This window comes from Lissotriton vulgaris, chromosome 8 (genome assembly GCF_964263255.1).
Source record: "Lissotriton vulgaris chromosome 8, aLisVul1.2, whole genome shotgun sequence".
Lineage (NCBI taxonomy): Eukaryota > Metazoa > Chordata > Amphibia > Caudata > Salamandridae > Lissotriton > Lissotriton vulgaris.
Window position 1 is genome coordinate 503,792,829 of NC_141696.1, and position 13,594 is coordinate 503,806,422.

General features: G+C 41.0%; 1 protein-coding gene across 1 annotated transcript in view; it reads right to left on the reverse strand.

Annotated features, from left to right (window-relative positions):
• LOC147697232 (cytoplasmic tyrosine-protein kinase BMX-like) overlaps positions 1-13,594 on the reverse strand; it is a 619,305-nt gene that overhangs the window by 470,255 nt on the left and 135,456 nt on the right. The window contains exons 6-7 of the mRNA XM_086936120.1: positions 8,808-9,460; positions 7,678-8,415 (exon numbers count right to left, since the gene is read on the reverse strand). Of these exons, the coding sequence (XP_086792246.1) occupies positions 7,678-8,415; positions 8,808-9,460 (1,391 nt within the window). The remainder of the gene's footprint in view (positions 1-7,677; positions 8,416-8,807; positions 9,461-13,594) is intronic.

Sequence of the window (13,594 nt, forward strand, 5' to 3'; positions counted from 1 at the left end):
AAGAGGTGAGTCTTAAACTTTTTCCTACACTGGAGCAGCATTGGGGTGTTCCTGATAGATATGGCAATGTTGTTGCAGATCCTACATCTATAGATAAAAATTGCCTTTGCTTAATCTTCAAATGACTCAAGATTATCGACCTAATCTGTCTTCAGAAGTTGTCACCACATTAGATATTTAATCAAACTCCGAGATCAGCAGAAAAAAAGCATACCACACAAGCAAAGTTCAGCTGAAAAATTCAGAAATATGAACAATTCAAGTCATGGACCAAAATCTCTGCAACTTACCATATACAGACCTGCGGATCCAATCAAGTCCGACAGCCTCTCAACTAAACCCTAAATTACACACCTTTATACAGACCTTCCTTTCACTCCCAAGCCCTCCTAGTCCTTTGAAAAAATGCCCAACCATCTCTGAAACTTGGTACATAGAAAATAGGTATTTAGCATTCAGCTCCTTGAACAGTTCCTAAGACATGGACTGAAACTCATAAAGGGAACTAACCTATATAAACTCATTGTCACCTCAAAGTGGTGTTTAGTCCCAATGCATGCTATGCAAACCAAATAAATACCTACATAAATAAACAGATGGAAACTGAAAATTGAGCGCAATTGGTGAGGTGATATTAGCATGGCACCCACAGTATCACCTTCACAAATCACACTTCTCCCTTTGAAGTATACCTGGATATTAAGCCTGCCACTTGCCTGTTGCCTCCAGTTCTTGCTTGTTGCAGACTGATCTAGTGACACTGCTGCAGCCTGGGTTTTCCTGCCGGGATTTTCCCTCCCGGTTTTCCCACTCAACATTCTTCCCACCAACCAAAGCCCTGCCAACCCCAGGACCCACCTAATGCAGGTCGCAGTGCAACCGCACCACTGTGCCCATCCTCACCTGGACTGCCCCCACCACCAAGACCCCTGACCCTACCACCCTGAAGAAACACGATTGCTGAGCTCTACACTATTGACCCCGGATGCCGCAGAAACACTGCAACCGCACCGACCCATGTTCCATGGTAGCATTTTCCAACTGCACCCACTGCCACTTCACCTGCCACAGCACACACACCAACCCACCCACAGTCCCAGCCTGAACACACAACAGACACCACCTGAACAAAAATACCAACTTGCATGCGCCTTTCTCAACACGCACTCACTAGGAAAACATTCCACCGAATAGTGGGACCTCATTGCCAGCCCTGTACCCGACTTGGTCTTCTTCACTGAGACCTAGCTCAACACCACAATTGCCCCAGACATTGCCACAATGATCCCAGATGGATATACAATCACTCACCAGGACAGTACCACAAAGCCAGGAGTAGGAACAGCCTTCATCCAGAAAGAAACCAAACAGTACACCACCATGACTGACAGCACCTCTACCCCCATGGAACATCTCAACTTTAAGCTCCACATGGATGAGAAGACAACCATCAGAGGCACCATCACATTCCAACCTACAGGCACAGGTTGCAGCTTTTGTAACACCATCACAGAAATCAATGCGTCCCTAGCCTTAGACTCCAAGGACTACATCTTCCTCAGTGACCTAAATTTCCACATTGATGACCCCAATGACAATAACACCACACACCTCCTCGACAGTTAGAGAAGCATCAGATTTACCCATATCATCCACAACCCTACACACACCACAGAACACATACAGTACCACAGAACACATACAGCAATCACGTCAAATACAGCCATGCCAGAGAACTCAAATGGAATGGCCACTCCATTCTCCACTTAAACACCCCCAAGATGACCAGTACCCCCACCAGAGGTGGAACAAAATCTCAGAAACCAGCTGGACAGGTGCCCTCATAACCTCCCAGCCCACTACCACCGCAAACCTTGCACGGGCAGTGAAGAACGTCAATGCCTGGATCACCAATTGCACCGACAGCATTGTCCCCATCAAGAGCAACAGTCAGAGAAAATCCTCAAAAAAGGCAAGCTGGTACACTCAAGAACTCAGAACAGTAAAACAAGACAAAAAACAGATGTCTTGCCACCTTGGACCCCTCTGACAGGGTAACCTTGAAACCTCCCTCAACCTCTGCCACAGCCTGAAGAGTGCAACAAAGAAGACAGGACTAGCCACATGCATCAAAAACCAGTGACAACAACTCCCAGAAACTTTTCAATATTGTTAAGGAATTATCCAATCCGTCTGCAAGTGAAAAGTACATTACATCCTCACAGGAGCTGTGCAACAACATCACCAACTTCTTTCAAGACCAGATCACAACTATATACAGAAACATTGAACCCCCATCTCACACCTACGGACTTCTTCAACAGATATGCCACCACTGCAACTGACACGTACTGCAGCATGACCACCTGGAAACTCGTCTCCACCCGGTACACCGCCTCCACAATGAAATTCATCCACTCTGGAGCTCCTGTAGACCCATGCCCACACTAAATCTTCAACCATGGAAACTAAAGGATCGACTAGGAACTCACCACCTTCTCAACACCTCTATCACCACAGCAACATTTCCAGACACCTGGAAGCACACTGAAGTCAGCCCACCACTCAAAGAATCCCTCACTAACCTTGGTGAATTAAAAAACTACAGGCCAATCTCCGTGCCTCCTTTACCAGTGAAGACACTGGCAAAAAAAAAAATCAACCAGCAACTCATGACACACATAAAGCAGCACAAGCTATACGATGTCTCCCAATCTGGCTTACGCAGCAATCACAGCACTGAAACCACCCTGATCGCAGCCACCAAAGACATCTTAGCCCTCCTCACCCGCTTTACCTCTCAGCACCCTTTGACCATCACGCACCGATCAAAAGACTCCAGCACATCGGCATACAAAGGGACACACTCAGATGGATCTCGTTGTTCCTCACTGGAAGTACCCCGAGGGTCCACCACCTACCTTTCACCTCCGAACCCAAAGAGATTCCTGTAATGTCCCACAGGGCTCATCCCCCTAGCCCTGTGCTCTTCATTCCATATATGACCCTGCTGGTCAACATCATCAGATCCGACCTTCTCAGCATAATTTGTTACGCAAATAACACCAAACTCATACTTCCAGTCACTGATGACCCATTTATCACCAGAACCAACTTCCACAGATGCATGACAAGAATAGCTGACTGGATGAAGAACAACTGTCTGCAGCTGAACACAGACAAGCTGGAAGTACTGTTGTTTGGCAACAGCAGCAACACGTGGAATGACTCCTGGTGGCCATCAGACTTAGGATCAGCACCCACTTCCTCCAACCACACCAGAAACCTCAGAATCATCATTGACAACAAGCTCACCATTAAATCCCATATCATACCATCTCCCCCACCAGCATCCTCACTCTGCGCATGCTACATAAGATTTTCAAGTAGCTACTCCTACACACGCGGAATTGTGACAAAAGCCCTTATCACCAGTCAACTGGACTACGGAAATTCCCTCAACTTAGTAATCGCTTCACACCTCCTACACAAAATTCAGACCATACAGAAAGCCTCAGCCAGATTCATCCTTGGCCTTCCCTGACAAACCCACATCACACCCCACCTCCGGTAACTCCACTGGTTGCCCCTACAGAAGAAATGCCAAATCAAGGTGCTGACCCATGCATTCAAGGCTCTACACAACCAACACCTGCCTATATTAACCAAAACCTGAACCTCCAACAGTCATCAAGAAGACTGTACTCCACCTCCCTCTCAAGTGGCAATATTCCCTGCATCTACCAAAGCAGAAGTAGAGGATGCTCCTTCTCCCACATCACAGAAAAGACCTGGAACAGCCTCCCCACACAACTCCGAACCATACCTCACTTCCAGAATTCTGAATGGCTCTTAAGACCTGTCTGTTTGAATAAGCCATAAATACAACAAAAAGGGAGAAGAGAGATGAAATGTAGTGGATTCGGTCTCCCCAGGTACAATTACTTAAAGAGAATCCACACAGGGATGTTGCTGGAGCAGTCCCTAAAATGGTGGGGAGCACACAGTGTTCTTTAAATACCCCTCACACACCAAAAGGACCCTTGTTGTCATGCTTCATCATTGGGGTCTTCGCTCCCCTCTATGGGATGCAGCGTGCTACTAACCGACGGAATACGTGGGAGCACTAACGTTTTGACTATGTGTGGTGTGAGAAGGGGTTATGTCGCTAAGTGAGTGATGGGTTCGAAAAAGTGTGGGTAGTGAAAAATTAAAAAGGGCCTGGCACATGAGGTCTAATAAATTTTAATGGGCCTCTCTGCTGGCACTATTGAAAAGGGGGGTGTCGAGGTGTATTTTTATGTTAATGTACAACACCTCATGAGTGCATCAACATTTTTCGAAGCTGGGCATCTTCTTCAGGACGGGGTTGCACAGATCTCCACCTTACTCATGTCAAGATGTTCCTTAACATCACTGTTAAACTTAATTACGTTTATTTCGGCTAACCGAGACTAATCTGTGCCTCAATTTTTATTTTATAGATATCTGCAATGTATACCTGTAACAAAAGGGAAAGAACACAAAAAAAGATACAAATGGCATTATAGTTGTGAAATATCCAAATGCTGGTACAGTGACCTAGAAAAATGTGAGGGCAACACTACCTAGACATAATATATCATCCTATTCCTATGAGGTGCACTGTAAAGGAAAAAGTAGAACAACGAGAGGGGGTGGGCCCGAAGGACCGGAACCAGTAAGGACCCGTTTAAACTAACAACAACAATAATAACCTAGGTTCCTGTATCACTTAGACTCCATTCATTTCAAGGAGAAAAGCCACACTATTTTCTGTTGGTGGTTGGGTTATTTATTTCACCCGAATTTTTAATTCATTCAATTATAGTAAAAGGGGGTCAACTGTTCTCCACAGATTGACACACAGAATTTACCAACAAACATATACAACTACATACACTACTTCATACATTTAACAATATTCTCATATCTTGTTTACATCTTACATCTTATTCATTCTTCAAGATGTTCTTACTAACAATAAACATATTCCTAGTACAACTGAGCGGTATTCTCGCTGTGCCTAAAACAACTCAGCTGTATTCTCGTGTGTTTTACTGAATATTGTTAAAAGTATGAAGTAGTGTATGTAGTTGTATATGTTTGTTGGTAAATTCTGTGTGTCAATCTGTGGAGAACAGTTGTCCCTCTTTTACTATATATGAATGAATTAAAAATTCGGGTACAATAAATAACCCAACCACCAACAGAAAACAGTGTGGTTTTTCTCCTTGAAATGAATGCTTTAAAGGAAAAAGACAGACACAAGATGTACACATATAACATAAAAATAGGTTGATTCGAGCACTGCGTTTTGGTGTCTGGATTTATTATAGGTTGACTGTGCTCCAAGGACACCCCCTACTCAGGGGTGGGGAATACTGACAATGGATACAAACAAGTTCCTAATCAACTTGTAACCCTGGGCACGAGTATGTGCTGAGTAACCAGCAAGAATTTTGAAACAGTTTATCAGTTCTTCATGAGGATAATTCAATTTATTGATAATCCATGGTGTATGACGATATCCATAATGTTAATTCACATCAAGTATCGTAACAATATGATTCTCAATCTGATATTCTTAGCTTAATAAGCATTTCACTGGCCTCCCATGGCCTCCCACTGCATTTCGGCGCAAGCCGGCGCCTTTATCAAGGGATCTGTGGGTTGAAACAACAGTAATTAGTACTACGTTCTGAACGCCAACCAAAAATATATTAAACAGTAGCTACTAACATAATCGGATAAAAAAGCTATATACCTAAAATAACCAAGTTCAGCTGTATATATAACATGTAGGTAGTTGTGGTAATGTTACAATTTAAAAAAAAAACACGCTTTCCCAACAAATTGGACAACACTATATGGTACTGGTTGCTAAGATGTCAAAGTGGCGCGAAAGATAATGTGATAAGTATATCAGAGTTCGTGACTGACATGAGGTTTAAACAAAGCTGTTTCTTCTATGCGTTAAAGGGAAACCCTGCCAAACTTGTGCGGGAAACAAAGCGGTATTAAGTTTGAGTTAAATAAACCGATAAAGTAGCTACATAGTAACCGTTTAAACCGAAACAATCTGGCATAAAATAATGTGTCGCGCTGCTAGCTGTATAGGCTTACCATTGAAAAAAGTAGTGTACCGCTCTCTGTGAGATCCGCTACGCTCCGTTTGAACTTACACGGAGTGGCGGAAGAGGAATAAAGGGAAATGGGTGGGTGGAGTCTGTACCTACGCAATGCGCTAAGGATTGTGGAACTTGTGTGCTACAATGCAGTGTAACTCAGATAAAGGTACAAATAACCAGATGTCTCCATGCAAGGAGAAAGTAGACCGATAACAGTGCAATTACAAATAACAAAGAAATTCCACCCTTTCATTGAGGCCCCCCGGTCTCAAAGTCCTTAAACGATATATCCAGTGATTTTCTCTCTTCAGAAGTTGTGTTTTGTTGTTGATGCCTTCATGTTTTTCCACAACTTCAAGAATGCGTGCCTTAAGTTCAGTTATCTCGTGTTTGGCTTCCTTAAAATGCATGGCAACCGTGGACTTGAGCATTTTAGTTCTAATGTTGCTCTTGTGTTCATTCAGCCGAATTTTGAATTTGCGCTCAGTGTGTCCCACGTAGTGTAGTTTGCATGGACAACTCATTACATATATAACATTCATTGTGTCACATGTGCCATTTACTTTCAAGTTGATAATGTCTTTAAACTCAGGAGGAGATAACTTGTTGCCTTTAATAATGTTCCCACAGTTGTTACAGTTCATACATGGCAGAGTTCCTTTAAATGTGGTGAACAAACTAATCTTAGGTCTTGATTTAAGTAGTTGTCCCACATTCATGGGTCTGGTGTGTGCAAATAGTGGTTCTTGCTCAAAGGCTCCCTTAAAATCTGGTTCCACCCGTAGTATGGACCAATGTTTTTTAATGATATTTTTAAAGGATTGGCTGGATGTGGAAAATTTACTCACGCATGTAATGCGTTGTTCTTTATTCACCGGTTTGTTGGTTAATAGACTTTCTCTGGACACATTTTTGATTCTCTTTCTGGCTTCATTCAAGATTGGCGTGGGGTAACCTCTCTTTTGGAATCGTGTAGACATTTCGTCCATTTGTTTCTCCGCTTTCTCCGGTTCCGAGACTACTCGTTTCACCCTCATTAGTTGAGAATATGGTAGGTGTCTCTTTAGGGCTGGAGGATGAAAGCTGTCATAACTAAGTAAGTTGTTGCGGTCTGTGTTCTTTCTGTATAGAGTCGTATTGAAAGTGGAATCACCTCTGATAATAGTTACATCTAGAAAGTTGATGTTTTTTTCTTGGATGTCCCAAGTGAACTGTATGCGTTCGTCAATCAAATTTAGTTTGGATATTTCCGATGATAGAACTTCTTTGGCCCCTTCCCAAACAATGAAAATGTCATTGATAAATCGAACATAACGTTTGATATGTTCCTTCCAAATCTCCTGGCTCAAAATGTTTGTATCTTCATAGTCCCTCATGAAGATATTGGCATATGTGGGAGCTGCCGAATTGCCCATAGATGTGCCGCTTTTTTGAATGTACCATTCATCACCATATTTGAAATAACTGTGCATAAGGGTGAACTGAAGGAGTTCCATCAAAAAGACTTTCATGGTATCTTCATAATTACTGTGGAGTATAGCTTTTTCAACTGCCTCTATGCCTGATTGATGGGGAATGGACCTGTACAAGGCTTTGACGTCAATGGTAGCCATGACTATTTGTTGTTCTTTAGTGATGTTAATAGTAGCCAATTTGTTCAAAAAGTCTGTAGTGTCTTTGATATATGACTGGGCTTCCATTGCAAAGGGTTGAAGATACTTATCAAGGAACTTTCCTATGGGTTCATGAATGCTCTTGGAGGTAGACACTATGGGTCTACATGGTGGATTTTTCAAATCTTTGTGCACTTTCGGTGTCATGTAGAATGACGGGCTCCATGGATCCATCTGTGTCAGGTATTGTTTGGTTTTTTCTTTAATGGTGCCATTGTCGATAGCTTTTTTCAAAATCTGTGAAAAAGTATCTTGAATTTCTCTAGTGGGATTGTGTTGTATTTTCATGTAGAGGTTGGTGTCTTCCAAATGTTCTGTGACTTGTGACTCATAGTATGACCGGTCCATTATGACTAAAGCTCCACCCTTGTCAGCTTTCTGACAAATCACAGATTCATCGTTACTAATGTTTCTGATGATATTCAATTCACTGAACGGTATGTTGGTATGTTTCTTATTGCAAAACTTGATAGACTGTATATCTTGTTTGCAGAGGGTTTCAAATAAATCTATTGCCTTGTGGCTCACAGGTGCCATGTAGTTGCTATGTGGTCGAAGTCCCTTAAGTTCATCTTCTTCTTCTCTTTTATCATCTGTAACAATGTTATCAAAGAAGTTTCTGAGTCGTAATTTGCGTGTTAGTTTAAACAAACTTACTTCCAATTCAAGGACATCAGTATCGGTGGTGGGTATGAAGGAAGAGCCTTTCTGTAATGTGGTCATTTCTTTTTTGGTGAGGAGTTTTTGTGATATATTAATGACCAAATTATCTTCATTAATTTGTCTGGTTGTTATTTCTTCCTCCTGGTTTTTTCTTTTGTTATCGGTGGATCTTTCTCTTTCTCTATATTTATGGCCCCTCCTGGGTCTTCCCTTATGTCTGGGCCTGACTCTAAAAAAGGCATCTGTGCAGAGGTTGTTGGAATGTCTTTTGCTCTTCGTGTTTCTGTGTTTTGAGGTCCTCTTTGTCCAGATGTGTCACTACCTGTGGAAGAGGTATCCGTTTGTGAAGCATACCCTTTAGTTTGCCTTCTTTTAGCATAGACTTCCGCCCATGAATATACTTCCTCCAGCTTGTAATCGAGGGTGTCCCGACGGTATTTTCTTATCTTACGCTCATTGATTTCTTGTATATGTTTTGTTAATTGTTGGTTTATATCTTCTAATGTTTTCGTGATTTCTTCTGGGCTCATCAATTTGCTCAATTCATCTTTCACTCCAACGATTTCTGTGTTAAGTTCTTCAAGAATTCTTGAAAATTCCTCAATAATCAAAAGAATTAAATCTAAACTGCACTTGTTTAATATGGCATACCATTTGTCAACGAATTGTTTACTGTTTTTATATAGTGACGGTTTCAGAGGGATCCTGAGTCCTCTTGGAATCCGCTGTGCTTTATGGTACCTAATCAAGGTACTTGCATGGAGGCGTTGGTTGATGGTTTTTCTGGTTAAATATAACAGCTGTTTGACATGTTGTTCCTTGGTTTTATTGGTGGCGAACTCCGTAGTTTCTTCTTGTATGAGAGAATATATTCGTGAGCTTGCTTCTGCATCAAATGCAAATGTTTCTGCTCTGCTTTCAGTCATGTGAGTAATCTCGTCGTATTGCATCTTATCTCTAGGTCGTGCTTCGAATCTGGTGAGTAGGTTGAAAAATGTCAAAAAAATAGGTTGATTCGAGCACTGCGTTTTGGTGTCTGGATTTATTATAGGTTGACTGTGCTCCAAGGACACCCCCTATTCAGGGGAGGGGAAAACTGACAACGGATACAAACAAGTTCCTAATCAACTTGTAACCCTGGGCACGAGTATGTGCTGAGTAACCAGCAAGAATTTTGAAACAGTTTATCAGTTCTCCATGAGGATAATTCAATTTATTGATAATCCATGGTGTATGACGATATCCATAATGTTAATTGACATCAAGCATCGTAACAATATGATTTTCAATCTGATATTCTTAGCTTAATAAGCATTTCACTGGCCTCCCATGGCCTCCCAATGCATTTCGGCGCAAGCCGGTGCCTTTATCAAGGGATCTGTGGGTTGAAACGACAGTAATTAGTACTACATTCTGAACACCAACCAAAAATATATTAAACAGTAGCTACTAACATAATCGGATAAAAAAGCTATATACCTAAAATAACCAAGTTCAGCTGTATATATAACATATAGGTAGTTGTGGTAATGTTACAATTTTTAAAAAAACAAGCTTTCCCAACAAATTGGACAACACTATATGGTACTGGTTGCTAAGATGTCAAAGTGGCGCGAAAGATAATGTGATAAGTATATCAGAGTTCGTGACTGACATGAGGTTTAAACAAAGCTGTTTCTTCTATGCGTTAAAGGGAAACTCTGCCAAACTTGTGCGGGAAACATGAAAATACAACATGAAAATACAGCACAATCCCACTAGAGAAATTCAAGATACTTTTTCACAGTTTTGAAAAAAGCTATAGACAATGGCACCATCATAGAAAAAACCAAACAATACCTGACACAGATGGATCCACAGAGCCCGTCATTCTACATGACACCGAAAGTGCACAAAGATTTGAAAAATCCACCATGTAGACCCATAGTGTCTACCTCCAAGAGCATTCATGAACCCATAGGAAAGTTCCTTGATAAGTATCTTCAACCCTTTGCAATGGAAGCCCAGTCATATATAAAAGACACTACAGACTTTTTGAACAAATTGGCTACTATTAACATCACTAAAGAACAACAAATAGTCGTGGCTACCATCGACGTCAAAGTCTTGTACACGTCCATTCCCCATCAATCAGGCATAGAGGCAGTTGAAAAAGCTTTACTCCACAGTAATTATGAAGATACCATGAAAGTCTTTTTGATGGAACTCCTTCAGTTCACCCTTATGCACAGTTATTTCAAATATGGTGATGAATGGTACATTCAAAAGAGCGGCACATCTATGGGCAATTCGGCAGCTCCCACATATGCCAATATCTTCATGAGGGACTATGAAGATACAAACATTTTGAGCCAGGAGATTTGGAAGGAACATATCAAACTTTATGTTCGATTTATCAACGACATTTTCATTGTTTGGGAAGGGGCCAAAAAAGTTCTATCATCGGAAATATCCAAACTAAATTTGATTGACGAATGCATACAGTTCACTTGGGACATCCAAGAAAAAAACATCAACTTTCTAGATGTAACTATTATCAGAGGTGATTCCACTTTCAATACGACTCTATACAGAAAGAACACAGACCGCAACAACTTACTTAGTTATGACAGCTTTCATCCTCCAGCCCTAAAGAGACACCTACCATATTATCAACTAATGAGGGTGAATCGAGTAGTCTCGGAATCGGAGAAAGCAGAGAAACAAATGGACGAAATGTCTACACGATTCCAAAAGAGAGGTTACCCCACGCCAATCTTGAATGAAGCCAGAAAGAGAATCAAAAATGTGTCCAGAGAAAGTCTATTAACCAAAAAACCAGTGAATAAAGAACAACGCATTACATGCGTGAGTAAATTTTCCACATCCAGCCAATCCTTTAAAAATATCATTAAAAAACATTGGTCCATACTACGGGTGGAACCAGATTTTAAGGGAGCCTTTGAGCAAGAACCACTATTTGCACACACCAGACCCATGAATGTGGGACAACTACTTAAATCAAGACCTAAGATTAGTTTGTTCACCACATTTAAAGGAACTCTGCCATGTATGAACTGTAACAACTGTGGGAACATTATTAAAGGCAACAAGTTATCTCCTCCTGAGTTTAAAGACATTATCAACTTGAAAGTAAATGGCACATGTGACACAATGAATGTTATATATGTATTGAGTTGTCCATGCAAACTACACTACGTGGGACACACTGAGCGCAAATTAAAAATTCGGCTGAATGAACACAAGAGCAACATTAGAACTAAAATGCTCAAGTCCACGGTTGCCATGCATTTTATGGAAGCCAAACACGAGATAACTGAACTTAAGGCACGCATTCTTGAAGTTGTGGAAAAACATGAAGGCATCAACAACAAAACACAACTTCTGAAGAGAGAAAATCACTGGATATATCGTTTAAGGACTTTGAGACCGGGGGGCCTCAATGAAAGGGTGGAATTTCTTTGTTATTTGTAATTGCACTGTTATCGGTCTACTTTCTCCTTGCATTGAGACATCTGGTTATTTGTACCTTTATCTGAGTTACACTGCATTGTAGCACACAAGTTCCACAATCCTTAGCGCATTGCGTAGGTACAGACTCCACCCACCCATTTCCCTTTATTCCTCTTCCGCCACTCCGTGTAAGTTCAAACGGAGCGTAGCGGATCTCACAGAGAGCGGCACACTACTTTTTTCACTGGTAAGCCTATACAGCTAGCAGCGCGACACATTATTTTATGCCATATTGTTTCGGTTTAAACAGTTACTATGTAGCTACTTTAGCGGTTTATTTAACTCAAACTTAATACCGCTTTGTTTCCCGCACAAGTTTGGCAGGGTTTCCCTTTAACGCATAGAAGAAACAGCTTTGTTTAAACCTCATGTCAGTCACAAACTCTGATATACTTATCACATTATCTTTCGCGCCACTTTGACATCTTAGCAACCAGTACCATATAGTGTTGTCCAATTTGTTGGGAAAGCGTGTTTTTAAAAAAATTGTAACATTACCACAACTACCTACATGTTATATATACAGCTGAACTTGGTTATTTTAGGTATATAGCTTTTTTATCCGATTATGTTAGTAGCTACTGTTTAATATATTTTTGGTTGGTGTTCAGAACGTAGTACTAATTACCGTCGTTTCAACCCACAGATCCCTTGATAAAGGCGCCGGCTTGCGCCGAAATGCATTGGGAGGCCATGGGAGGCCAGTGAAATGCTTATTAAGCTAAGAATATCAGATTGAGAATCATATTGTAACGATGCTTGATGTGAATTAACATTATGGATATCGTCATACACCATGGATTATCAATAAATTGAATTATCCTCATGGAGAACTGATAAACTGTTTCAAAATTCTTGCTGGTTACTCAGCACATACTCGTGCCCAGGGTTACAAGTTAATTAGGAACTTGTTTGTATCCGTTGTCAGTATTCCCCACCCCTGAGTAGGGGGTGTCCTTGGAGCACAGTCAACCTATAATAAATCCAGACACCAAAACGCAGTGCTCGAATCAACCTATTATTTTTTTGACATTTTTCAACCTACTCACCAGGTTCGAAGCACGCCCTAGAGATAAGATGCAATACGACGAGATTACTCACATGACTGAAAGCAGAGCAGAAACATTTGCATTTGATGCAGAAGCAAGCTCACGAATATATTCTCTCATACAAGAAGAAACTAGGGAGTTCGCCACCAATAAAACCAAGGAACAACATGTCAAACAGCTGTTATATTTAACCAGAAAAACCATCAACCAACGCCTCCATGCAAGTACCTTGATTAGGTACCATAAAGCACAGCGGATTCCAAGAGGACTCAGGATCCCTCTGAAACCGTCACTATGTAAAAACAGTAAACAATTTGTTGACAAATGGTATGTCATATTAAACAAGTGCAGTTTAGATTTAATTCTTTTGATTATTGAGGAACTTTCAAGAATTCTTGAAGAACTTAACACAGAAATCGTTGGAGTGAAAGATGAATTGAGCAAATTGATGAGCCCAGAAGAAATCACGAAAACGTTAGAAGATATAAACCAACAATTAACAAAACATATACAAGAAGTCAATGAGCGTAAGATAAGAAAATACCGT